The sequence below is a fragment of the Haliotis cracherodii genome, unplaced genomic scaffold (genome assembly GCF_022045235.1).
Source record: "Haliotis cracherodii isolate W230 unplaced genomic scaffold, xgHalCrac1.p SCAF_30, whole genome shotgun sequence".
Lineage (NCBI taxonomy): Eukaryota > Metazoa > Mollusca > Gastropoda > Lepetellida > Haliotidae > Haliotis > Haliotis cracherodii.
The window spans coordinates 3,383,273-3,410,775 of record NW_027266287.1 but is presented as its reverse complement, the minus strand read 5'-3'; the positions used below and the strand labels follow the sequence as shown (position 1 = coordinate 3,410,775).

The 27,503-nt window shown below is 41.3% G+C and overlaps 1 protein-coding gene and 1 pseudogene across 2 annotated transcripts in view; one reads left to right on the top strand and one right to left on the bottom strand.

Moving 5' to 3' along the window:
- The window catches only part of LOC139476901 (monocarboxylate transporter 12-like), a 49,509-nt gene extending 36,726 nt beyond the window's left edge, over positions 1-12,783 (top strand). For both annotated transcript variants that reach the window (XM_071259457.1, XM_071259458.1), the window contains exons 6-7: positions 359-1,206; positions 8,457-12,783. In XM_071259457.1, the coding sequence (XP_071115558.1) occupies positions 359-1,206; positions 8,457-8,608 (1,000 nt within the window). In that variant the 3' untranslated portion in view covers positions 8,609-12,783. The remainder of the gene's footprint in view (positions 1-358; positions 1,207-8,456) is intronic.
- A 10,433-nt stretch (positions 12,784-23,216) lies between these two features.
- On the bottom strand, positions 23,217-24,094 carry LOC139476971 (uncharacterized; annotated as a pseudogene).
- Positions 24,095-27,503: the final 3,409 nt, after the last annotated feature.

The following is a 27,503-nucleotide window of genomic DNA, read 5'->3' as shown; positions in this document are numbered from 1 at the left end:
CCCGGGTCTTTGGCATGACGAGTGAAAGCTTTAACCACTAGGCTACCCGACCGCCCCTTTTGATTTCAGAAGCAATTTGAAACACCAGTGTATGAATTGGAGTTCATTACTGAAACAAAACAAGATGCTGGTACAGCATTATTTTTACTGATCAATAAATATGCATAGATGCACACTCCGGGTATTTGGCAAGTGTATAAAATTACACACCTAAGTATCACTTTTTGAAATCCTACAATATACCAAGCATTAAAAAATGATATCGTGATATGTATCGTGAACCTCAATCTACTGATATGCTGGTAATATTGGTATGCGCCTTTATTGATTACAGGTTAGTCTTACTTGTTCATTTCAGAAGAAAAGAAAGAAGAACCAAAAGAGATTCCACCAAGCAAGCCCCATCTGAAACACATCCTAGGGAAGATGTAGAGTTGTTGCTCACCCACAGACATAGATCTAACAAAGATACCCCAAAAGAAATCCTTCCAGACCAGTGTACAAGAAACTATGATGGGCACAATTACCCCGAAACTACGGCAACAGACCATGTTGCTACAGTAACAGACCATGTTGCTGTGTCAACTGACCATGTTGCTACGGTAACAGACCATGTTGCTCCCCTAAGAGCTCTTTCTGTTGATAACACAAGTAGCACCAGTGATAAAAGGCCCTCCTGGTGTGGAATATTTACAAAGTGTGTTCCAGAAAAAAAGGAGAAAAAGACCAAACTTTTAGAATTGTCGCTGTTGAAAAATCCTCCTTTCCTAATGTTTTGTATAAGTATAGCATTGTTTACTTTGTCTTTTAAATCTGCGTTTACCTTTTTACCTGCCTTGGCAAAGTCTCAAGGGTGCACTGAAAGAGAGGCTGCGCTGCTCATGTCAATAAGTGGTGTTCTTGATACCATTGGGCGTATTTTAACAGGATTTGTCTTGGACTTTAAAAGCATAAGACAATTTCGGCCATATATATACAATGGAGTGATGTTCGTGATAGCAACACTGTCCTTCGTGTGTCCATCGTTGGATTCATTTTGGCAGTTCTGTGTTTTGTGTGGACTGTATGGTGCCTTAAGCGGCGCCTACGTGTCGCAGAAGTCGGTCATCATAGTGGACATTCTTGGAGTGGACAAACTTTCAAGTTCCTTCGGACTAATGATATGCTTCCAAGGACTTGGGACACTGATAGGGCCTCCGGTGTCAGGTAAGGAGAATTAATTATTTGGAGGATTGCACTGCATCTGATCCTTCCCAGTAAATCCAGTTCCTGATTCTGTAACTGTCTTCCATCTGTCAACCGTGCAGAGTGTATATACACAATGTTATATATCCTTTAATACATTACGCCACTCGTGAAAATATCTCCTTTCCCCCTGTCACAAGATGAATGAAATATAATATTTCACTTGACTCATGGAATATCCTACTTATTATATACTTAGTGTGTCTACGTGAAAATTAAATTATTTCATTACAAACGTAAAATCTTGAAACGTAAATTCTCCCTACCTAACACACAGGAGGGGTCACAACCCTTGTATTTGTGACAAAAAAAGGTATTTTGTGTTTGCAAATTCATAAAAAATATAAACAATAGTAACAAAAAATATTTACGTTCGCGAAAATTCTGTTTCATTGATATGGATAGGATTGTATACAAAATCAACTTTAACAAAAAAATCATGAAAACTTTGAGACCGCTGTTGGAAGCGAAAGAATACATGCTGGTCAAGGAACAAAAATGGTGCTTTGCGAAATGAACAGTCTTGATTGAGGAGTTAAATGAGAAATTTACAGTTTATAAGGAAACATTTTTGAGAGAATAACAAACGGCAAGAAGTGATATACCATAAACGACTGTCTGTCATTGTTTTGCCTTGTCAATGTGGACCTAGTGTAAAAAGGAAGTAAACAGGCTATGAATGGGCCAGACCCTTACAAAAAAGGAAGACAATTTGAGGGGAGTTCACTATTGTATGACAATAGTTCCGTCAAAGTGTTATGTTCACAGCAGTGAAATATTAAGTGTTATGTGGGGGCACAGGTGGCCTAGTCGTCTAAGGTCCCGCGATTCACTGTGCAGAGTTGCGTCCCTTGGGCACGTCAGAAACCTTTGGTTGTGGGTTCAAATCCTGGTTCGCCCCGATTATGTTTCTGGGTTTGTCAGCACCATACCCATGCTCGTGGGTTTCACCGGAGTGGTAAACGTCATTAGAGGCTATTACAAGTTATGTCCCTTCTATATCCCTTCTATGTGTTCAGGGATGTGATTGGGGACTTTACCTTGGGTGTGTTTCAGGTGTGTTGGGGATGTGATTGAGGACTTTACCTATGTGTGTTTCAGGTGTGTTGGGGATGTGATTGGGGACTTTACCTTGGGTGTGTTTCAGGTGTGTTGGGGGATGTGATTGGGGACTTTCTGGCTGTTTCAGGTGTGTTCAGGGATGTGATTGGGGACTTTACCTTGGGTGTGTTTCAGGTGTGTTGGGGGATGTGATTGGGGACTTTACCTATGTGTGTTTCAGGTGTGTTGGGGATGTGATTGGGGACTTTACCTTGGGTGTGTTTCAGGTGTGTTGGGGGATGTGATTGAGGACTTTACCTTGGGTGTGTTTCAGGTGTGTTCAGGGATGTGATTGGGGACTTTACCTATGTGTGTTTCAGGTGTGTTGGGGATGTGATTGGGGACTTTACCTTTATGTGTTTCAGGTGTGTTGGGGATGTGATTGGGGACTTTACCTTGGGTGTGTTTCAGGTGTGTTCAGGGATGTGATTGGGGACTTTACCTATGTGTGTTTCAGGTGTGTTCAGGGATGTGATTGGGGACTTTACCTTTGTGTGTTCAGGGATGTGATTGGGGACTTTACCTTTGTGTGTTTCAGGTGTGTTGGGGATGTGATTGGGGACTTTACCTTGGGTGTGTTTCAGGTGTGTTGGGGGGATGTGATTGGGGACTTTCTGGCTGTTTCAGGTGTGTTGGGGGATGTTATTGGGGACTTTACCTATGTGTGTTTCAGGTATGTTCAGTGATGTGATTGGGGACTTTACCTTGGGTGTGTTTCAGGTGTGTTGGGGGGGATGTGATTGGGGACTTTCTGGCTGTTTCAGGTGTGTTCAGGGATGTGATTGGGGACTTTACCTTTGTGTGTTTCAGGTGTGTTCAGGGATGTGATTGGGGACTTTACCTTTGTGTGTTTCAGGTGTGTTGGGGATGTGATTGGGGACTTTACCTATGTGTGTTTCAGGTGTGTTGGGGATGTGATTGGGGACTTTACCTATGTGTGTTTCAGGTGTGTTGGGGGATGTGATTGGGGACTTTACCTATGTGTGTTTCAGGTGTGTTCAGGGATGTGATTGGGGACTTTACCTTGGGTGTGTTTCAGGTGTGTTGGGGGATGTGATTGAGAACTTTACCTATGTGTGTTTCAGGTGTGTTGGGGATGTGATTGGGGACTTTACCTATGTGTGTTTCAGGTGTGTTGGGGATGTGATTGGGGACTTTACCTATGTGTGTTTCAGTGATGTGATTGGGGACTTTACCTTGGGTGTGTTTCAGGTGTGTTGGGGGATGTGATTGGGGACTTTACCTATGTGTGTTTCAGGTGTGTTGGGGGATGTGATTGGGGTTTTTCTGGCTGTTTCAGGTGTGTTGGGGGATGTTATTGGGGACTTTACCTATGTGTGTTTCAGGTATGTTCAGTGATGTGATTGGGGACTTTACCTTGGGTGTGTTTCAGGTGTGTTGGGGGATGTGATTGAGGGCTTTACCTATGTGTGTTTCAGGTGTGTTGGGGATGTGATTGAGGACTTTACCTATGTGTGTTTCAGGTGTGTTGGGGATGTGATTGGGGACTTTACCTATGTGTGTTTCAGGTGTGTTGGGGATGTGATTGGGGACTTTACCTATGTGTGTTTCAGGTGTGTTGGGGATGTGATTGGGGACTTTACCTTGGGTGTGTTTCAGGTGTGTTGGGGATGTGATTGGGGGCTTTACCTATGTGTGTTTCAGGTGTGTTGGGGATGTGATTGGGGACTTTACCTTGGGTGTGTTTCAGGTGTGTTGGGGATGTGATTGAGGACTTTACCTATGTGTGTTTCAGGTGTGTTGGGGATGTGATTGGGGACTTTACCTTGGGTGTGTTTCAGGTGTGTTGGGGATGTGATTGGGGGCTTTACCTATGTGTGTTTCAGGTGTGTTGGGGATGTGATTGGGGACTTTACCGATGTGTGTTTCAGGTGTGTTGGGGACTTTACCTTTGTGTGTTTCAGGTGTGTTGGGGATGTGATTGGGGACTTTACCTTGGGTGTGTTTCAGGTGTGTTGGGGGGATGTGATTGGGGACTTTCTGGCTGTTTCAGGTGTGTTGGGGGATGTTATTGGGGACTTTACCTATGTGTGTTTCAGGTATGTTCAGTGATGTGATTGGGGACTTTACCTTGGGTGTGTTTCAGGTGTGTTGGGGGGGATGTGATTGGGGACTTTCTGGCTGTTTCAGGTGTGTTCAGGGATGTGATTGGGGACTTTACCTTTGTGTGTTTCAGGTGTGTTCAGGGATGTGATTGGGGACTTTACCTTTGTGTGTTTCAGGTGTGTTGGGGATGTGATTGGGGACTTTACCTATGTGTGTTTCAGGTGTGTTGGGGATGTGATTGGGGACTTTACCTATGTGTGTTTCAGGTGTGTTGGGGGATGTGATTGGGGACTTTACCTATGTGTGTTTCAGGTGTGTTCAGGGATGTGATTGGGGACTTTACCTTGGGTGTGTTTCAGGTGTGTTGGGGGATGTGATTGAGAACTTTACCTATGTGTGTTTCAGGTGTGTTGGGGATGTGATTGGGGACTTTACCTATGTGTGTTTCAGGTGTGTTGGGGATGTGATTGGGGACTTTACCTATGTGTGTTTCAGTGATGTGATTGGGGACTTTACCTTGGGTGTGTTTCAGGTGTGTTGGGGGATGTGATTGGGGACTTTACCTATGTGTGTTTCAGGTGTGTTGGGGGATGTGATTGGGGTTTTTCTGGCTGTTTCAGGTGTGTTGGGGGATGTTATTGGGGACTTTACCTATGTGTGTTTCAGGTATGTTCAGTGATGTGATTGGGGACTTTACCTTGGGTGTGTTTCAGGTGTGTTGGGGGATGTGATTGAGGGCTTTACCTATGTGTGTTTCAGGTGTGTTGGGGATGTGATTGAGGACTTTACCTATGTGTGTTTCAGGTGTGTTGGGGATGTGATTGGGGACTTTACCTATGTGTGTTTCAGGTGTGTTGGGGATGTGATTGGGGACTTTACCTATGTGTGTTTCAGGTGTGTTGGGGATGTGATTGAGGACTTTACCTATGTGTGTTTCAGGTGTGTTGGGGATGTGATTGGGGACTTTACCTTGGGTGTGTTTCAGGTGTGTTGGGGATGTGATTGGGGGCTTTACCTATGTGTGTTTCAGGTGTGTTGGGGATGTGATTGGGGACTTTACCGATGTGTGTTTCAGGTGTGTTGGGGATGTGATTGGGGACTTTACCTATGTGTGTTTCAGGTGTGTTGGGGATGTGATTGGGGACTTTACCTATGTGTGTTTCAGGTGTGTTGGGGATGTGATTGGGGACTTTACCTATGTGTGTTTCAGGTGTGTTGGGGATGTGATTGGGGACTTTACCTATGTGTGTTTCAGGTGTGTTGGGGATGTGATTGGGGACTTTACCTATGTGTGTTTCAGGTGTGTTGGGGATGTGATTGGGGACTTTACCTTGGGTGTGTTTCAGGTGTGTTCAGGGATGTGATTGAGGACTTTACCTATGTGTGTTTCAGGTGTGTTGGGGATGTGATTGGGGACTTTACCTATGTGTGTTTCAGGTGTGTTGGGGATGTGATTGGGGACTTTACCTATGTGTGTTTCAGGTGTGTTGGGGGTGTGATTGGGGACTTTACCTATGTGTGTTTCAGGTGTGTTGGGGATGTGATTGAGGACTTTACCTATGTGTGTTTCAGGTGTGTTGGGGATGTGATTGGGGACTTTACCTTGGGTGTGTTTCAGGTGTGTTGGGGATGTGATTGGGGGCTTTACCTATGTGTGTTTCAGGTGTGTTGGGGATGTGATTGGGGACTTTACCGATGTGTGTTTCAGGTGTGTTGGGGATGTGATTGGGGACTTTACCTTGGGTGTGTTTCAGGTGTGTTGGGGATGTGATTGAGGACTTTACCTATGTGTGTTTCAGGTGTGTTGGGGATGTGATTGGGGACTTTACCTTGGGTGTGTTTCAGGTGTGTTGGGGGATGTGATTGGGGACTTTCTGGCTGTTTCAGGTGTGTTCAGGGATGTGATTGGGGACTTTACCTTGGGTGTGTTTCAGGTGTGTTGGGGGATGTGATTGGGGACTTTACCTTGGGTGTGTTTCAGGTGTGTTCAGGGATGTGATTGGGGACTTTACCTATGTGTGTTTCAGGTGTGTTGGGGATGTGATTGGGGACTTTACCTATGTGTGTTTCAGGTGTGTTGGGGGTGTGATTGGGGACTTTACCTATGTGTGTTTCAGGTGTGTTGGGGATGTGATTGAGGACTTTACCTATGTGTGTTTCAGGTGTGTTGGGGATGTGATTGGGGACTTTACCTTGGGTGTGTTTCAGGTGTGTTGGGGATGTGATTGGGGGCTTTACCTATGTGTGTTTCAGGTGTGTTGGGGATGTGATTGGGGACTTTACCGATGTGTGTTTCAGGTGTGTTGGGGATGTGATTGGGGACTTTACCTATGTGTGTTTCAGGTGTGTTGGGGATGTGATTGGGGACTTTACCTATGTGTGTTTCAGGTGTGTTGGGGATGTGATTGGGGACTTTACCTATGTGTGTTTCAGGTGTGTTGGGGATGTGATTGGGGACTTTACCTATGTGTGTTTCAGGTGTGTTGGGGATGTGATTGGGGACTTTACCTATGTGTGTTTCAGGTGTGTTGGGGATGTGATTGGGGACTTTACCTTGGGTGTGTTTCAGGTGTGTTCAGGGATGTGATTGAGGACTTTACCTATGTGTGTTTCAGGTGTGTTGGGGATGTGATTGGGGACTTTACCTATGTGTGTTTCAGGTGTGTTGGGGATGTGATTGGGGACTTTACCTATGTGTGTTTCAGGTGTGTTGGGGGTGTGATTGGGGACTTTACCTATGTGTGTTTCAGGTGTGTTGGGGATGTGATTGGGGACTTTCTGGCTGTTTCAGGTGTGTTGGGGGATGTTATTGGGGACTTTACCTATGTGTGTTTCAGGTATGTTCAGTGATGTGATTGGGGACTTTACCTTGGGTGTGTTTCAGGTGTGTTGGGGGATGTGATTGGAGACTTTACCTATGTGTGTTTCAGTGATGTGATTGGGGACTTAACCTATGTGTTTTTCAGGTGTGTTGGGGATGTGATTGGGGACTTTACCTTGGGTGTGTTTCAGGTGTGTTCAGGGATGTGATTGGGGACTTTACCTTGGGTGTGTTTCAGGTGTGTTGGGGATGTGATTGGGGACTTTACCTTGGGTGTGTTTCAGGTGTGTTCAGGGATGTGATTGAGGACTTTACCTATGTGTGTTTCAGGTGTGTTCAGGGATGTGATTGGGGACTTTACCTTGGGTGTGTTTCAGGTGTGTTCAGGGATGTGATTGAGGACTTTACCTATGTGTGTTTCAGGTGTGTTGGGGGATGTGATTGGGGACTTTACCTATGTGTGTTTCAGTGATGTGATTGGGGACTTTACCTATGTGTGTTTCAGGTGTGTTGGGGGATGTGATTGGGGACTTTACCTATGTGTGTTTCAGGTGTGTTGGGGATGTGATTGGGGACTTTACCTTGGGTGTGTTTCAGGTGTGTTGGGGGATGTGATTGGGGACTTTACCTATGTGTGTTTCAGGTGTGTTGGGGATGTGATTGGGGACTTTACCTATGTGTGTTTCAGGTGTGTTGGGGATGTGATTGGGGACTTTACCTATGTGTGTTTCAGTGATGTGATTGGGGACTTTACCTTGGGTGTGTTTCAGGTGTGTTGGGGGATGTTATTGGGGACTTTACCTATGTGTGTTTCAGGTATGTTCAGTGATGTGATTGGGGACTTTACCTTGGGTGTGTTTCAGGTGTGTTGGGGATGTGATTGGGGACTTTCTGGCTGTTTCAGGTGTGTTGGGGGATGTTATTGGGGACTTTACCTATGTGTGTTTCAGGTGTGTTGGGGATGTGATTGGGGACTTTACCTTGGGTGTGTTTCAGGTGTGTTGGGGGGGATGTGATTGGGGACTTTCTGGCTGTTTCAGGTGTGTTCAGGGATGTTATTGGGGACTTTACCTATGTGTGTTTCAGGTATGTTCAGTGATGTGATTGGGGACTTTACCTTGGGTGTGTTTCAGGTGTGTTGGGGGGGATGTGATTGGGGACTTTCTGGCTGTTTCAGGTGTGTTCAGGGATGTGATTGGAGACTTTTCCTTGGCTATTTCAGGTGTGTTCAGGGATGTGTTTGGGGACTATACCTTGGCATTTTACTTTGGAGGCGCCATGATCATCCTGGCCGGCATTATCATGATCTTCTCCAACATGCTGCTGGCAGTACAAAGAAGGAAGCAGGCCGAGGTGGAGGCAAAGAAGGTGTAGATGGAACATTGGGGGATGTTGACAGAATGTCAGGGTCTTGTGTTGGGAGTTTGCTTTTCAAGAAAAATAGAAACAATGCTACTCTAGTGCAATTTTGAAATGAAACTGTCTCACTGGGGCTCCTTCTCATTTTAAATGGAGTTGTTTGTGTGTATAAAAATTATATATTTTCAGGTTGCCAGATGTCATGAAAAGATAGGTCATGTGCCAGAGAAAACACTATGACTTGAAAATGGAAACACTGTCTTTAAAATGTAAACACTGTCTTGAAGATGTAAACACTGTCTTGACAATGTAACACTGTCTTTAAGATGTAAACGTTATGTCTTGAATATGTAAGCACTGTCTTGAAGATGTAAACGCTATGTCTTGAATATGCAAGCACTATGTCCCAAAGATGTAAACACTGTCTTGAAGATGTAAACACTATGTCTTGAATATGTATGCACTATGTCCCAAAGATGTAAACACTGTCTTGAAGATGTAAACACTATGTCTTGAAGATGTAAACACTATGTCTTGAATATGTAAGCACTGTCTTGAAGATGTAAACACTATGTCTTAAAGAGGGAAACTATGTCTTAATAATGTAAACACTGTCTTGATGATGTAAACACTGTCTTGATGATGTAATCACTATGCCTAGACGATGTTAACACTATGTCTTGAAGATGCTTGCACTAGCACCGACAAATGCCATTTTTATAGTGCTAGCCCACTGAGATACCATGCCGCAGTTTAACATGAATACCCTACTCAGACACAGTATTCTCCGAGCCAACCAGTCCTTGTTTTAGCCCCTTAATGCCGAGCACCAGGCAGGGTAACGACAAGTAAAGTCTTATGGTATGCCCTGGCAAGATCAGAGGCCCTACCACTGGACCACTGAGGGGGTGCTTTTTGTATTGGACCAGATAGGACATACCGGTAGTGATGTTGAGGATCATTTCCAGAGCCCCTCTTCCAGAAGAGATCACGTGATCCATACTACCCCTACCACTCAAATTTCACCGTTTTATTGACCAAGTTTGTTATCACCTGTTCATTTACTTTAATTTGCTGAATAATGTGATGAACATTTGGTATGCTTAGTGCACACTATACTTAAGAAAATACAGTATAATTGAAACTCAATCATGCTTTCTGTGTGTAATGATATTTATCCTCTGCAATGCGTTTTGCAAGGGGTATGAAAATGGATACAATCAGTTAATCAGTCCGTGCATCCGCCATGTCATGCATGTCTTTTCCACAGCAGATCTTGAAAACCGTACCACATTTCTTCATCATACTTGGCATGGATTTTGGTCTAGCAGTGAACTGGTGCCTTTTGGGATTTAAAAAAAAAGAAGTTTTTTTGAGTTTCCATGGCAACAAAATAAATAAATATATATATAGTTGACATATTCACGACAAGTATTTACCATTGTGGGGATATCTTGTTGTACTTATATTCTCGTATTCATATTCGTATTCATGTTCTCCTGATATATGTTCCAATCTTTTTCTTGAAAAATACATGTTGATGCATTTACTCAAGAACATATTTTTTTATAAGAATATTAATCACATGCTGCTTCTCTAAGTCCCTTTACTTCTGTACAATGGGTTAGTTTTTTGTTTTTATGGATTCCACTGACTGCAACCAAACTGAAAATAGATTCTGTTCAATTGTGTTTGCCTAGAAACCTAATTTCCTAGAGCTAACCATCTAAAACAAAACATGTCACCACCACCCAGTTAGTGTCAAAGGGTACACATCTAAAAATTTTGAATAGTTCAAAACCTTATAATAATATTCCCATAAATATTATTCCTTAAATTGTTGGTCCATACAACCTTACCATGTTGTGGTTGGTCATTTTATGCAAACCAAAAATATACCATATGTACATGTAAGTTAGTATATAAACATCGTTCAAGAGGAAGTGTCTACTCAATTACATATAAACAGTTAAGCCAAAGAAGTTCTATTGTTAGAAGTAAAAATTAAAACCATATCAATATGATAACTCACAATAGATATGTATGCCTTTGCTCACACACGATGAGTGGTCAGGCTCGCTGACTTGGTTGATGCATGTCATCGTATCCCAATTGAGGGGATCGATGCTCATGATATCAACACTGGATTGTCTGGTCCAGACTTGATTATTTACAGACCTCCTTCATATAGCTGGAATACTGCTGAGTGTGGTGTTAAACAAAAAAACAACATACAAACTTATCCAGTAGCCATTAATTTGTGTTGGCGTTTCCAGGGGATCAGAAAGTTTCCAAGATCCTGAATCGTCAGGCCATACTCTCTGCCTTCCGACTCGAGGACAAGAAACTGAAATTTAGTCCTCACCAAACCAGCCGACATACAGGTCTCTCTTGTTTGTAGAGCATCTTCAACTGGGACAGACTCGATTATTTACAGACCTCCGTCATATAGCTGGAATATTGCTGAGTGCGGCATTAAACAACAAACAACAAACGACAACAACATTAGTCCCAAAGAGGTACATGTCAGAAATTGCTTAGGCAGGTGATCTCCTAAACACTTAAAACAACAGCAACTAAAACATGTCTACAGACTTCTATCATGGAACTGTTCTGGGTGAACAATAACTTCCAAATGACGTGCTGGTTTTCTTGGGGAATTAGTCAGCAAAGAGCCAGAGTCACAGGAGACTAATCACAATTTTATTTACAAGAACAATTAACAATTTACAATATACTTAGAAAAAAACTGAGGGTGCCACAGAGAGTCGGTACACACTCAGGGCTGTGGGAGAGAGGTCTGCTTGGTAAGAGAGTCAAACCCCTTCTCTCCTCTCTGGACCAAGGCTTATATAGCCAAGGTCACCTGACATTTAGTAAGTAATAAATATAAATGTAAACAGTAAATCATCAGTGACATACTTGCACATCCTGTTCAGGATGGCAGACGGTCGATGTACACAAAAATGGGGATTAACAAATAGGATTAGCATCTAATAAATAACAGCAATTAAGTGTTTCAAGGCATATAGATGTCATGGCTCCAGGGTAATGAGCCTTTGCAATCAAATGTTCTTCAGACAATGGATGTCGTAAATCAGTCGCTATGACAACTTCCCTCCGTTACGTGAAGCTTGGACCCCAAGCTTACATGAGTCCAAATTGATATGTGTGAACTTTTTCACCAAGGAAAACAACCATGCAAATGTGATCAAAATCAGTTATATGAAATCCTTATGTAACAAATATATCTATGCAATGACAGTATGAAAGTGATCATCAAGCCAATTTGAATTAGTGCCAGTTTGAAAACTAACCAAGTGATCTTTGTAATGTGCAGTTTCACTACAAGTTAATTACCGCTTTGCACAGATTCAATAAATATATCACTGAAGGTTCTTTGAATTCAGGAGTCTGGCTTGGCGGTGCGACTCAGTACCGAATAATGATAATGATTAATGTCATAAAAAGTACAAATTAAACATCTCCGCAAATATTCTGCATAAAGAAATTTGAAACCAGGAGTCTAGCTTTACCGCGTGACTCAAACGGTACTTGTGGGTACTATTGCCCTTTTAAGTACAATGGGTGCTCTTCCCGTGTCTTTGACGGAGCTTGCCCAGATATTGTGGGTGCGATGCCCAAGAAAAAAAATCCTTAATTCCGACATCAAAATTCTGAAATGCTGAATACTGCTGTGCTGTTAATTACTTAATACTGACATACAATAAACATATGTGTAGGGGTGGCTCACCCAAGAATATCCCTAATCTGAATTCAAAGTCCTAGACAATACATTCAATTTTGTACCAAACTGTGCACATTAATTACTTGTAACAAATGACAAAATTTGTCGTTTAGATTTTTGAAATTACGAGTCGAGCTTAGAGGTGTGACTCGATAACCCTACAGCTTAGGTTTGTCTGGGCCCTAGCTGCAACTATATGTCTGGCGTGGCCTGGAGACATTTCAAAGATTCCCTACACAATAACTTCAAAGATCTAGCTGACTAAAGATGTAATTTGGAGTATATTGCACATATACAAAACTGAATTTTGGAAAGACACATTTTGGCATTAATATACTGGCTTTGATTAAACATACCTGGTTGCACTATTCAACAGTCACACAATATATATCCTTGATTGAGTCCATGTAAGTAAACACAAATTAGTAAGTCCCAATGAGATATCTTGTACACAGTGTCCATCTTGTAGGTGCCCGTGAGACGGTTTCTGTATTTTGCAGGGTCTGCATGAAGATGGCTGTGGTCGGGTCTCTGTGGGATAGGCGTGTATACTTCTTTTCTTAGGTCATGTGCAGGAACGACATCTTGAAGGGGAAGTCTTAGCAGTGTTGCTAAGATATTCGAGCAGGGAAGGTTTGGGATCGGAGAACTTGTTCTTGATTGGAGAGGTTCTTGTTCTTTCTTCAATCTTGTTAAAGGCCATTTCTTCGTTCTTGGTGATTGGCCCCCAGGAAGGTAGTATATCCTTTTAATAAGAGACTGTCACTTCCTACAGTTTTGTGAACCATATGCCATGCTGCAAAGAGGTACAGGAAAGGACAGACTAAGAAGTCTGTCATACCCGATAGCTCCACCAAATTAACAACGCGTGTCGGTCTGACGTCGATTAATGAACAATTTGCATACTCGTATATGCAAGGGGCCGACATATGGTTCTCAGTAGGAAGTGACAACTTGGTGACGATGACTTGCGGTATATACAGTTCTACTTTATACATGTTGATATATACATACAAAAGACACTATGTGCCTGGTCAGCACATAGTGGTAGTGGTTGTTGTCTAGGTGCCCCGGAGCACCCAGCCTAACCCTAGCTAGGCTAAGGGTAAGACCTTTCTTTTTCCTCCTCTCCTCTCCTTCATTCTGGACCAAGGCTTATATATAGCCAAGGTCACCTGACATTTAGTAAGTAATAAATATAAATGTAAACAGTAAATCATCAGTGACATACTTGCACATCCTGTTCAGGATGGAAGACGGTCGATGTACACAAAAATGGGGATTAACAAATAGGATTAGCATGTAATAAATAACAGCAATTAAGTGTTTCAAGGCATATAGATGTCATGGCTCCAGGGTAATGAGCCTTTGCAATCAAATGTTCTTCAGACAATGGATGTCGTAAATCAGTCGCTATGACACTTCACTGCAGGTTTAACCTTACTACATGGAGGAACATGCTCGGTCCCTGTGAAGTCTATGAATACCCCCATTGATATTCATATGGATAGGGGGAACGGGTGGTCCAGTCGTCTGTGCAGAGTTGCGTCCCTTTGGCACGCCAGAAACCTATGATTGTGGGTTCGAATCCCAGTTCGCCCCGATTATGTTTCTAGGTTTGTCAGCACCATAGCCATGCTCGTGGGTTTCACCGAAGTGGTAAACATCTGAGGCCTGCATCACTTCGGGCTTTCCTCCCACATTAAGCTGACATGCTGCGATATAACTGGAATCCTGTTAAAATTGGCGATAATCCAGCTCACTCAATCATGTGGATAAATCTGTGTATGTATTGTCCAAATCGTTTCTTGTTCTACCTGGCTGTGTTGGCCCATTTAGTCAAAAATGATAAATCTGCAAAGATCATACAAGAGTAAAGAAACTGGAACTGTCACCATACTGGTCATCCTCGACTTAACACACGGCCATGGGTGTCCCATCATCTGAGATGCTGCTGTGCAGAGTTGCATCCCAGAAATCCATGATGGGGGTTTGAATCCTGGTCCATCAGATTAATCTGAGACCTGCATCACTTCGGGCTTTCCTCCACATTGGGCAAATGTGCTGACGTGTATCGTCATGCACAGGACATTTAGCGACTTTCATGCATATTCTTTGTCCAAACTACCCTTTGAAACCGAAGGCCTAGTATGAATGAAACAGCAAACGTGCAGGCTCGCTCGCCTGTTTTTTCCCTGCTCGCCTCGGTTCAACTTTCAAGTCTTTGGGTCTCATTTTTGATTAGCATTTTTCCTACTGTTTTTTACCATAATCAGGGAAGTAATGTTTGAATCTGGCGGTAACTGACCATGTTATTTGAAACAGCCGCCTTCTCCCAGACATACTAGTATTTTTTCCGGTTCGTTACAGTCTGACTGTTGCAGTTCTTTTCGCCTCTTGCCTTAATTGACAGGTCCAATGAACAATGTTTTGATTCTACTCTCTGTTGATTGGTTACTGACTGTAGGCGTGTCAAGTTATGTGCATAAATTAAACGATCACCTGATCATGCTGATTCATGTCACGCCACATTATGTATTCCTACACCTGTGATGTTAATCAATCTCGTCATTTTTGTCTGTTTTGATATATACAACTGTTTTTCGTTAAACTATTGTAATTAAAACATGTTTTACGTTGTCAAATTTAATTATAAGCATCGACTGTGTATTTTTTCTTGTTCATTGAGGTATGAATCGAAAAACCGATGTGTAAACTTTTGTAAGAATCTGCTACGCGTATTCATACAGTTTGCACATCGTTTTTTGATTCATACCTCAATGAACAGTAAAAAATACAGTCAATCATTAACACAATACATGGGAGATGGTGTTGGAACCTCTTGTCTATTATCCAATCAATTCTGGATATTTTTAGCTCACCTGGATTATAGTGCTATCTGAGCTTATGTCATCACTATCCAACTTTTAATATTTTTAACTTTTATTGAAAGTTTATGTGAGTATTTGTTATAAGAGGTTCATGTTGGGTTGAAGTCATTAAAATGGCAATTTCAATATGGTAGCCAGGTAGCCAACAATATGTTTAGAGATCTTCACATATCACGGTGAGCTACTATTTTATGGTTCTGCTTGTTGTTACTTATGTACTTAATTGTTATAATTCTTTGAAGGTGCGGCAGTGACCAAGCAGGGTTATTTCCCTTAGCCTTGGTAGGATCTGCTTATCATTTGTATGAATCCAAGGTTTTCACTTTTTGCTTGTTTGTTGTTTTAACACCACACTCAGCAATAATCCAGCTATATGATGGCCGTCTGTACATAATCGAGCATAGACCAGACAATCCAGTGATTGACAATATGAGCAGCGATCTACGCAACTGTGATATGATGACATGTATCAACCAAGTCACTGAGGCTGACCAACTGATCCCGTTAGTCACCTTTTATGACAAGCATGGGTTGCTGAAGACCTATTCTAACCTGGGCCTTCACAGGTCTTCGCAACAAGCTTTGCCAAAAGTGGTGTAAATGTCTCGGTCTTTCCGGGATATAAATCAAGTTCTTTTCAAAGCGGAGTAAACTTGACTCAAACACCCTCTGATACCAATATGGCTGCTGTGTGTGTCAGGAACAGTGCCGGGGTGTCACTGTTGAAATCGTGTGATGTGTACAGTTTGGCATGATGGAGCCTATTGGGGTCCCCAGGATAGAACAAGTCCCCAGAAACGGATGCTTGTTGTAAGAGGCGACAAAATGGATTGGGTGATCAGACTCTGAGACTTGGCTGATTGCATGGATCGTTGCTCACCATATCAAACAATGGATTGTCTGGTCCTGACTTCATTATTGAATATATCCATCATACAGCTGGAATAATGCAGAGTGTTGCATTAAACAACAAACCAGCCAAATTATCATTGAATGCTGATGAGTGTGAACTATTGATTTTGTAGAAATGCCAATACTTATAAGTTATCTGATGTAATTTGAAGAATGGAGTAGTTTGAAGAATGGAATATTATTGTACAGATTTGGACCTTAGGATATTAACAAATTAAAAATTTTGTATTCTGTCAAGAAAATAAATTGTGTGTCCTTCACCCACCTAGGTTACAGCAATGTTCCAGCTATATGACGGCGGTCAGTAAATAATCGAGTCTGGACAGGACAATCCAATTGATTGACAACATGAGCATCAGTCCACACAATTGGGATTGATGACATGCATCAACCAAGTCAGGAGCCCGTTAGTGCCCTCTTACCACAAACAGTCGCCTTTTACGACAAGCATGGTTTGCTGAAATCATATTCTACCCCGGGTCTTCGCGGGTCCTTGTAAAGTCTGTGTTTCGCCTTGATATCCCATGTCATGAAATGGCATTATTTGGCAGGATTGAGGTTTTGGCCATGCATTTTACCCATATGTTCAGTACTTGTCTGCCAAAATCTGCTCCTCTCAACTTTGCAAAAGACATTCTGCCCAGGTTCTTCAAGGAAAGTATTACAAATTGGCTTTAAGCATTATCATTAGATACTGAATATTTCGGAAGACGTATAAAAGCTATAGGCCCAATGGCTTCCACATTTGCTGATCATTTTCGATTGCTTCTACCAATGTGCTAATTTTAACCGTTTAGCCGCCATCTTGGATTTAAGAATGGGTAGATGCAGTCGGTGAGGTGATTGTTGCAAAGTTTCAAGTACACCTTACGCTTTAGGGGCCAAAGGCGAAGCATGTTTTAGTGGACAGGCACGACCAGTCCCCATGGCGTATTATTAGGGCTCCAAGAACACAAAGTTTTCAGTGAGTGAGTATGGTGTTGGACCACTTTTAGCATGTTCTACCAATATCCAAGCGGGGGACTCCAGACATGGGCTTCACACATCCCATGCGGGGATTCAAACCCGTGTCTTTGGTGTGTCGATCGAATGCTTTAACAACTAGGCCCAACGCCCAGAAGGCAAAGAGCCCGATTGTTATCGTTCTGTTTTTTATTATATATATTATTTCATAACAATTGTCAGAAGGTCTTAAAAAATCAGGATCTGCACGCACCTGAAGACAGTGACCCTAGTATATGTCAAGGCACTTGACTCAAGGGCTGAGGGAGAATAATTCAAAAATAATTCAGTGAAAGCGACTTTTACCAATCTCATTAAAATCAGATCTTATTTCTAGTTATCGCTAACATAGATCTGAGGACATCCCATTACGGGTAACGCCAGAACGACCTTTCACCTGTCGCTTACCAGATCATGATCTGAATGTGTTTTCTAATCATGCAACCTCGAAGCCGTTAACACGGGATATTCCGAACGACAGTACGACTGATTCCGTCAAAATTATCGTCAATCTCTCTCTTCCGCGGAATAAACATTTGAACGGAGGAGGCGTTGCACAGTACGAGGGAAGCACTGTCATACAATCTCAACCATATATTAGACATTCCGAAATGTTGTTTGTTCAGTTTTCAAAATTTTGATCGACAACTGTGTCAACATATTTTTCAAGCGTAGTCTGACATAGAAGCCGCCAGGTTGAAACGATTGCCGTAAAGCTCGAGAAAGCTGCTTTCTCGTTCGCTGATGTCGAATTCTTGTTGATCCAATTTTTGCGAAAGGTCATACCGACATAGCGGCAGCGAGAACTTAGATCTGATTTGAATGAGATTGCGACTTTTAGCAGCAGCTATCTCAGAAACCGAGAGCTTGACAGCTTCAAATTTGGGAGTGGCATCAGATGTCTCTCAATTTAGTCTCGACGTATAATGACACTCAGGTGCAGGTCCAGGCGAAGCCAGAACACCAATCTTTTAGACCGTAGAGCCAATTACAATGGGGCTATCGCCTAATCAATAGGGGGCTCTTTCTGAAGACTACTTTAGAGGAACGGGGGCACGGGTGGAGATTCGCTGTGCAGAGTTGCGTCCCTTTGGCACGCCAGAAACCTATGATTGTGGATTCGAATCCAGGTTCGCCCCGATTATGTTTCTAGGTTTGTCAGCAAACTGCGGCATGGTATCTCAGTGAGCTAGCACTATAAATCGGCATCAGTCCGGACTAGTACAAGCAGCCACACAAACACACACACGTACATGCACGTCGCTATATAAGTGCAATAATCTTGGACGCGACGTTAAACCCAATTTCACCTCACCTCTCGTCTCAAGCACTAAAGTAGTCGGCAAAGTTTTCCGAAACCCCAATTAGAAAAATATAAACCAGAAGTACGAACGACGTAGCGAATATTGTCAATGCAGTAAGAAACAGATTGTTTAGTACATGTATGTTAAAACGTTTTGCCAGTGCTATGGTAAAAAAATTGCCCAATCGGACATTTTGTACGGATATCTTCAGGCCTACAGTGGGTACCTGGGTAGGGTTCAAATCCCGGTTCGCCCCGATTATGTTTCTAGGTTTGTCAGCACCATACCCGTGCTCGTGGGTTTCACCGAAGTGGTAAACGTCTGAGACCTGCATCACTTCGGGCTTTCCTTCCACATTAAGCTGACACGCCGTGATATAACTGGAATCATGTTAAAAGTTGCGTTAAACCCAACTCACTCACTCACAATATATATAAATTTGGGTATTCTGCAAGAGAAACTTACTGTTGTTGTAATTGGAATATCATTGAACGATTCGCATTTGAACATTTTCTGTCAACTGGAAACTTTAGTAGTTAAGTTATGTATGAATTAAATGTTAGAAAATGAATTCGTTTTTTTACCTTCGGTGGTGCCCACTGCAAATTACTAGTAGCTGTAATAAAGAATTTGAAACTCAACATGAAATGGCAAAAAATGTCAAAATATCAAGCCTGCGTACCAGAAATTTATTTGTATATTTGCTGAAATAAATAACATTTACATTATGATCAGTTTGTTTGCACAGCGTTATGTATGCCATCTTAAATATGTTTCACATAGGTCCATTTCATTCAAAGTTCTAAAATCGACTCGAGCATTTTACTGTAAACCTCTATATGCATAAAAAAGTGCGAGATATCAGAGTTGTCAAAAAGTATTCTATATGATTGTCCACAAGTAGATCAATAATCAGCGTAAATAAAATTAAGGTGTTTATATATGGTTTCCAGTGGTATATAACATATCGAGGTCGGTGAATAATACAAAAGATGACAAGCCAAATCCTGAGCTATACACTGGGTATCCCACTCTGATATTATGAGAGTAAATTTGTTCCAAATGGTAACATCACATGTTAAGAAGTACTTCAAGAGATGTACTGGAAAATGTTTTAGAAGATTATAGTGGAATCAGGTAGACGTACCTAGAACATTTACCGGTTTAATGGTTTCCGCGAGAACAATTTGGTTTTGTCGGGAAATATGACGTTTGATTTGCCATAGGTTGGTCCATATTCACCCAATACCAATTATTGATACATCATTGGAGAGGTACTTATATATGGCTTCCAGTGGTGTATCCTACTTGAAGATCAGTGGATCACTAGTGAGATGACAACCCAAAACGTAATCATACCCCAAAGTGATATACGGCAAAACCGGGCGAAACACGATATAGGGTACCATACTTTGAAAGGCTGTAACAACAGGTTCGTCCCAACATTTTTCTTGTTAACATTCAAAATCATCTTAAATATGTTTATTGGCTATCCTAGTGGGCTAGCACTATAAATCGGCATCAGTACATTCTAGCACAAGAAGCCACACATGTGCAGCACTTCTAGTTTCTGCAGGTGACGAATGTCAAGTTCTATTGGGAGTGTTTCCACTAAGTTTGTACCGTTTATCACAACTTTTCAAATATAGCACCTGCGTGAGGTGACTATAGGCAACATGGAAAACTCTCAGAACAATAACATCTCAAAGTGGTTGCTATGACTACTTGTTAAAATTTGTCACATATCTGTGCTCGTGAGACAGGGTGTCATAAGGTGAAAATAGAGCAGTTATAGAAATCAGAATAACGATCTTCTTGCAATTTCAAAAATGTCACATTATGTTTGTTTTATAACTTAAATGAGAACCTAATTTGTCATTTTTAAATTCGCAACATATGGCAACAACCCTCACGAGATTCACACTGAGTTGTCATACTTTTGAAACGGAGAATTGACGTCATTACAAAATTCCAATACATTTTAAAAAATGCAAACTTTGTAAAATAGACTGTGTTGAAACCGAGTACCACTTCCTGCTTATTTGTTCCAACTATGTCAAGTAACGGCAACTATATATCAAAGCAAAGTTCTATTGTCAACCTAACGTTCATAGATTTAATATGCTTCTGTCATCACCAGATACATATATCATTACAAATCTATAGAGGTTATCACGCGAGTGTGTTTGGGGATGGTAAATATCCTGCATTAGGAATAAACATTGTATTTAGCGAGCCTTGGCGAGCTAAATACATAGTGTTTATTCCTAATACAGGATATTTACCATTCCCAAACACACAAGCGTGATAACTTCTTTATCATATAATGTCATTCTTTAATTCTGTGCTTCAAAATAGCTTTCCCTCTCTCACAAACATTACCGAAACATTGCGAGTTTTCCTGGAATGCGCGCATTAATATTTATTACGTCACAGGGTAAGTGATGTGTGTGTAGGACTGTGACAGTAGCGAATATAGTTCTAACTGAAATCTGTTTCATATACAGTGGCGAAGCAACTTATACGCAAAACAACAGTTGTTTTTAATTGCCTTTCGTGGCACTCCATCGGTCTGTCCGCTAGAGTAACTGCCCTTTGTCAAAGGGAAGCTACTCTAACCCTAGTCTATGAGTCATGGCCACGGTCAGACGTTGATGACAGTCGGTCTGTCCTTTCATAACGTTAAGAAGTGTAGTCAGATGTACACACAGCGACAAATCGAAACAAGGTAACAGTTCAAACATATTTCGGCCGAATCCAACCATTTTGATTTGTGGAGAAGGTTTCAAGCCACAGAGGTCTACATAGATATGGCTACTGATCCCGCTTGGCTAGGCCTCGTGCCCTCGCAAAATTGTTCCAAAATTTATATCTCCAAAGTTGCCAAAACTTATAAAATGCCTTAGCTACGTCACGGTTAGACACTGATTTTCAGTATATTAGACTGTTCGTTTGATAATGATAGCAATTATCCCTGTAGTTTATCCAGATTCACGATTGTTAATTCTGACTCGATCGCCGAATGACGAGGGCGACGCCATGTTTGTTCATAAACAGTGAAAGTAGTCCTACTTGACCTTTGGTATTTGCATCTCTATCCGCATATGACCCCAACGGATATCGTTTTTATCCGTTGGCTTTATCCTGCCGAGAAACCTACCCATTATATGATAAAGCAAAATATCTATATTATGCAAAGGAAGTAAGAAATGCGAAACTGAATGTTTCAAACCTGTCTGTACTCAGCTTTTGTACACAAAGACCTGTGGTCTATATGTTTTGGAAATAAAATGATTAAATAGATAACGTATTACGTACATAAACGTATCAGCTAAATGTAACAAAGGAGAAGCCATCTAAAGAATCAACACCCCAGATGACACTGACAATGATCACTGAGTAATACACGAGATCAAATACACAAGCTGATTAGCTAAGCAACTTTATAACGGCAACTGCAACTGCATTACAATACATAGCTTAATTAACTCTCTGTCAAAAATCGGCAAACTGTATAGACAGCCAATTTAGCCGGCTGGGATCAGGTAAAACTTGAGAGTTAATTAACTCAGCTCTCTAATGAGTGAATAACCTCGTCATTGTTAAATAGTGAGAAATTGGAACTGAGGATCTATCCCTAAAATATGTCTCTTGGAAAATTAAGATAGATGAATTTCGCCTGAATACATTTTTCCTTATGGTCTAAAGTTGCTTGAACTGAGGAAGGAAATTCCTGCCTTCCAGAATATACAGGAAAGTGACATACGTGGCGTGAGCATCGAAACTAACAGCAATAAAAAGTTACTTGATTCAATTCTTACTTGCTATTATATTAGTGTTTTTTACCAAAGACATGAATCACTGGGTAAAGGTGCATTTTAGTCTTTCAACATCATCCACATAGTCAACTAAATCGTTAAGGAATATATCTTCGTGATAGAGCTTGAGTTTGTTGTCCTAAAATCTGACAAAGTACGTGTCCTTGCATTGAAGTCACCAATGATAAAAATACTATTGTCGCAATCTACTGACAATTTACACGAGATTTCAATATGCAGCTTTGGAAATGTTTCGTCAGAGTAATATAGCGAACCCTCTGGTGGGATATATGAGATACCAATATTTATATCTCCATTACAGGGTACATCTACTATTTCATGGGAAGCGAGAAACCATATAGCATATTCCGAGGATTCGGCTATTCTTTGGAAATGCTGTACATATTCATGCTTCATAGCAACGGCTATACCGCCTGATTTTCTACCAGTACTTGTAATTCTATGTTTATAAAACATTGCATATCCAGGAATGTCAATACAATCAAATTCATCTAGTTTTGTTTCAACAATAAAGCATACCATTTTTTAGTCATAACATTTCATAGTTTGAAATAAAATTAGTTAATTCAGGAATAAGTAATCTCGATTTCAAACCACACACATTTAAGTAAATCAGTTTAAAATGAGAACCCTCACCGTTACGTGATATGAAAGCGTCTGTGTGCGAGGGCTCATACACACTGTCACGCTGCTCTGTTGGTATATCATATCATATTCTGCATGTACACGAATATCGTCACAATATGATTCACATGCTTTTTTGTTGATGGGTGACCCCTTATTGTTATTTGAAACATACACATAGCAATGGTCTTCACGCACAACATTTAGCGAAATATTTACATTGTCATTTTAATTGGCAGTGTTTAGGCCTACGTTCATTGTATGCCTAGAGATCACGATCCCCTTTCGATTCGTCGCGTCGCATCATGGTTGTTTATCTCGCGAATATTCGAGAACATTGGCATACGAAGATCTGAGTGACCACATAGACTGTCCCGAATCTTCGAACGGATTCTCGCCAGGGAAACACCTTCTATTGCTAATAAACAGTCTATCAACAGCTAGACTTGCCTTAAGTCCTCTGCGTTTAGCTCTCGTCTCCGTTCAACAATTTCAGGTGGGAACTGTTCACTAATGCCAAACTTTGTGTCCTTGAGGTTCCTAGCACTGGTTAGAACGTTCCATCTCTCATCAGAATTAGTGAACTTAGCCACTATCCTACGGGATCTGTTTTCATTTCGTGGTCCCATTCTATGAACTCTCACAAAGTTAATCTCTGTGTTACGCTTCATCTCCCGCTTCACGAAGTCCTTTATGATATCTTTCGGCTCTTCGCCAATCATCTCCGGTATGCCATGAAATAGGAGGTCGTCTCTCATTGATCTCACTTTGAGATCCACTCCAGCCTCTTTCACATCCCTCTGTTGTTGGTACAGGGAGTCTACATCGTACTATATACCATCCTCATCCCTACCGATTCTAGCACATTCCGACGAAGTGTAGTCAGTATGCTCTGTCAGCCGCTTTCGTTCTTTAGTGCTTTCAGAATTAAGTTCTGAGCTTGCTGAGACACAATTTTTGACACAAGTCTCAAGTTTAACTACCCTTGTGATGGTCTGCCTCAGGGTATTTTCAAACGAGGTCAGTTTACCATCTATCATTGTGAGTTTATCATCAATGCTGTCTACCCGCTGCACCTTCTGCAGTACATAGTGTACCATGCTAGTCAGGTGTCGCATCTGATCAAACAATGTCTTGACCCAGCTAGTACTATTCGAATCAACACTGCCCTGACTCTGAGATCCTGATATGTTCAGCTGGCTTGAATACTAGTAGTCCATGTCCTGTGTATTTCCCAGTGTTATTGGTGGGTTAGGCAGTTGTTGAGTTAATCCATGGGAGGTTAGAGATGTCATATTCAGGGCGATTCACGCGATCCTGAACAAATCAAATCATTATGCCTTGATTGGTTGATTGTTCCAAACCTGTTGGAGATGCTGCTTTTGTTAAGGTGGTGTTCATATTTGTTTCCTATTTATATAATAGGTCACGGCAGTTATCAGACTAAATGATGTGTGAATTCACAAATGATCAATTCGTTCGTCTCGGGCACGGGTGACATTCCATAGTCGTGTATTTGAATTCCAGATAATCCCCCTTATTATGATAATTGGTTCTTTATTTCTTGGCTATTGTCAATCTGAAAGATGGTTTTGTTTGCTTTTACAGGTACGGCAATGTTTTTAAAGGAAATTTCATTAAAACGTGAAAATACCCAACCTGTCCTGTTCTTGTTGGAGTTTTGAAAGGTGTGACAATCTACCTACTACACGCAATGAAATGGTCTCCTGTATGTGAAGGAGTGTGGCAATAACATAGCCTCTGAGGGATAAATCCAAAGTTTCATTACAAAATCCCCAGACAGAGAAAAAAACAAACAAACAAACAAACTTGTTTTGGAGCTTCGGGAGATTATTTTTGTTTGTTTATTCTTTGTGTAGGGATATTTTTGTGGAGCTTTGGAATCCCGTACAAGATCCGGTGTACAATTGGTCTTCAGCAACCCATGCTTGTCCTAAGAGGCGACTAACGGGATTTGGTGGTAGGGTGACTTGGATGATGCATTTCATCGTATCCCAATTGCGTAGATCGATGTTCATTATGTCAACTACGGGACTATTATTTACAGACCGCCATCATGTGGCTGGAATATTGCTGAGTGCGACCAAGTTAAAGGTGTTATAGGCTGTATGATGTATTTTAAACAATGTTGTAAATGCATTAAATAGTTACTGTTACTGAGATTTAGTAGAAGTTAATAGCTTTGTGGTTTGGCAATAATTGTTTGAAATGTACTATCTAATTTATGCAGTGGTGCGGAGGTTACTATATTTAGACGTCTTTTTAATCCAGTGTAATCTAGAATCATGGGCTTTTATAAATTGACGTCATAAGAGATTTTAACCATTTTGGCGGCCATCCTGGATATATTACCACCAGGTGGCACTGCTGAGGTTGATCCATATCCAGAAATGTTCGAAATGGTTCAAGGTATAAGTGTGCCAAGTTTGGTGCTTTTAACCCAAAGTGCACAATTTTGACTAAAATCCAACCTTAATCGCCCCACTAAGTGTAATCTCGAATCATGATTTAGAAGAGTCCAGTATTGTGTAGAACCTTCTGGGCGATACCTAAACTATATAAAGGGGCAAGGACGTGCATATTGCATTTCACATTACATCAAGACCATCGGTCGTTTGAAGATAATTGTTTTCCCCCTGGATATACAGTCTAGGCTTATATTGGAAACTTGACCAATGTTTCTGGTAGGGGAATTTTATTACCACTGCTTTTATAGAATGTTTTGCCACACTGTTTTACTGTTTTACTGCCATTGTAATTGCTGTGCGGTAATTTGTATTGATTTTCAAATCTAGTTCATTTGGTAATACAATTGTTCATTGTGTACCATTCCTTTGTTGTTTGTTGGTTTCACATTGAATTGCGTACGTATTTCTAGTATAACTTATTGTTTCAATTTGGAAGTCGGCAGGAAACACTTGGTAATTTGTTTTCCTATTGTTATACAGCTAATGACGCCACCAGGTCGTCAATGCACATTCACAATTCATGACGAACCGACCAACCAGCCTCAAATACACAACTACGAGGACACTTCGAATTCCTTTGACCCTGACGACCTTGACTTCGAGGACACAGTCACAGACGCTGATGCTACGTCACCGACTTCGCCACTCCACACTCATATAGGTGTGGTGAGGTGAAATTGGGTTGTGTGTGGCTGCTTGTACTAGTCCGGACTGATGCCGATTTATAGTGCTAGCTTCAAAGCATGAAGGGGCAGTTGGGTAGCCTAGTGGTTAAAGTGTTCCCTCGTCACACTGAAAGCCCAGGTTCGCTTCCCTTCATGAGTACAATGTGTGAAGCCCATTTCTGGTGTCCACTGCAGTGATATTGCTGGAGTATTGCTAAAAGCGGCGCAATACCATACTCACTCACTCAAAGCTTGAAATAATGTAACAGTTGTGGCAATCTTGTTGTGAAATCAGGTTGCTCTGTACTGTTCATAATATGTTACGATGAAATACTTGACAAAGACAATATTCGCTCCAATCATTTTGCCATTTAGAAGCCATTTTTTAATCGTTTTACCACATTTCACTGAATAAAAGTGACAAAACCATTTATGAGAAATCTCAGCCAAAAAAATAGTCCATTGTACTATTCTGACGATATCATGAGAATGTGTTGATGATTCACTATAAAAAAAAGTGATGATACCAGGTGTTCGCAATAATGTGAGTTTATCGTGCCCCACCGGTGGCAGCCATCACAAAACATGCAACGACAAGTCAATTGTAGACCTGAACAAACACAGCAACATATGGTACAACTCAAAATAGGGCATATTGCATTTTACATTTTTGTCACTGATGCGTCAAATTTGGAAATGTCCTCCACTGTCTAACATACAACTTTTTGAAAACTTTATTTAGACCTTGAATGTTGTAACCTTGATCGTAAGTACATCTGAGCAAGAGTTGTATGACGCTGATCGAAATCTTGGTAGAAAGAACATTTTCGATTGTACCTCGAAAGTTGTGAAATGTAGACACCATGGACTGGAGTTGCAGGAATTTTAGTCATAAAGGGAAGCTGAAGACACCCACCTTGTCATACCGTCTTGTGGAGAGTGTTTTGGCCCTCTAAATCTTTATGTATAGATCTAAATATGCAACTGATGGAACTGGCTATTTGATGGTTATCAAATACACTTTCACGTATGGGAAACAACTAGGTTCAAGCAACTTATTTACACCTAGGCCGTCCCAGTGGCATTCAAGTCTTGTGCGATCTTTTCATCATCCGGATGCCTGAAACCCTGTCATGATTGGTAATGCCCTCCCGCGCCAGCACATCCTGTCAATTCAGGCGCAGATATCTAACCAAATGGGGTGGATAAGATAGCATTAAGGATACATGTTAATTGATTTATTGCAGGTTCAAACTAATCATCTGTCACTGCTGAGGTTCACAGCAATGATGACACCAGAGTGCCCTGGTACTCCTCTAGAATTCATTATTATTTATTACTAAGTTTCTTCCTTGTAACACAATTTGTTTTATCCACTCATCTATAGGGCCTGACCATATTTTCACATGAACATGATGACTCAAGATGGATTGTGT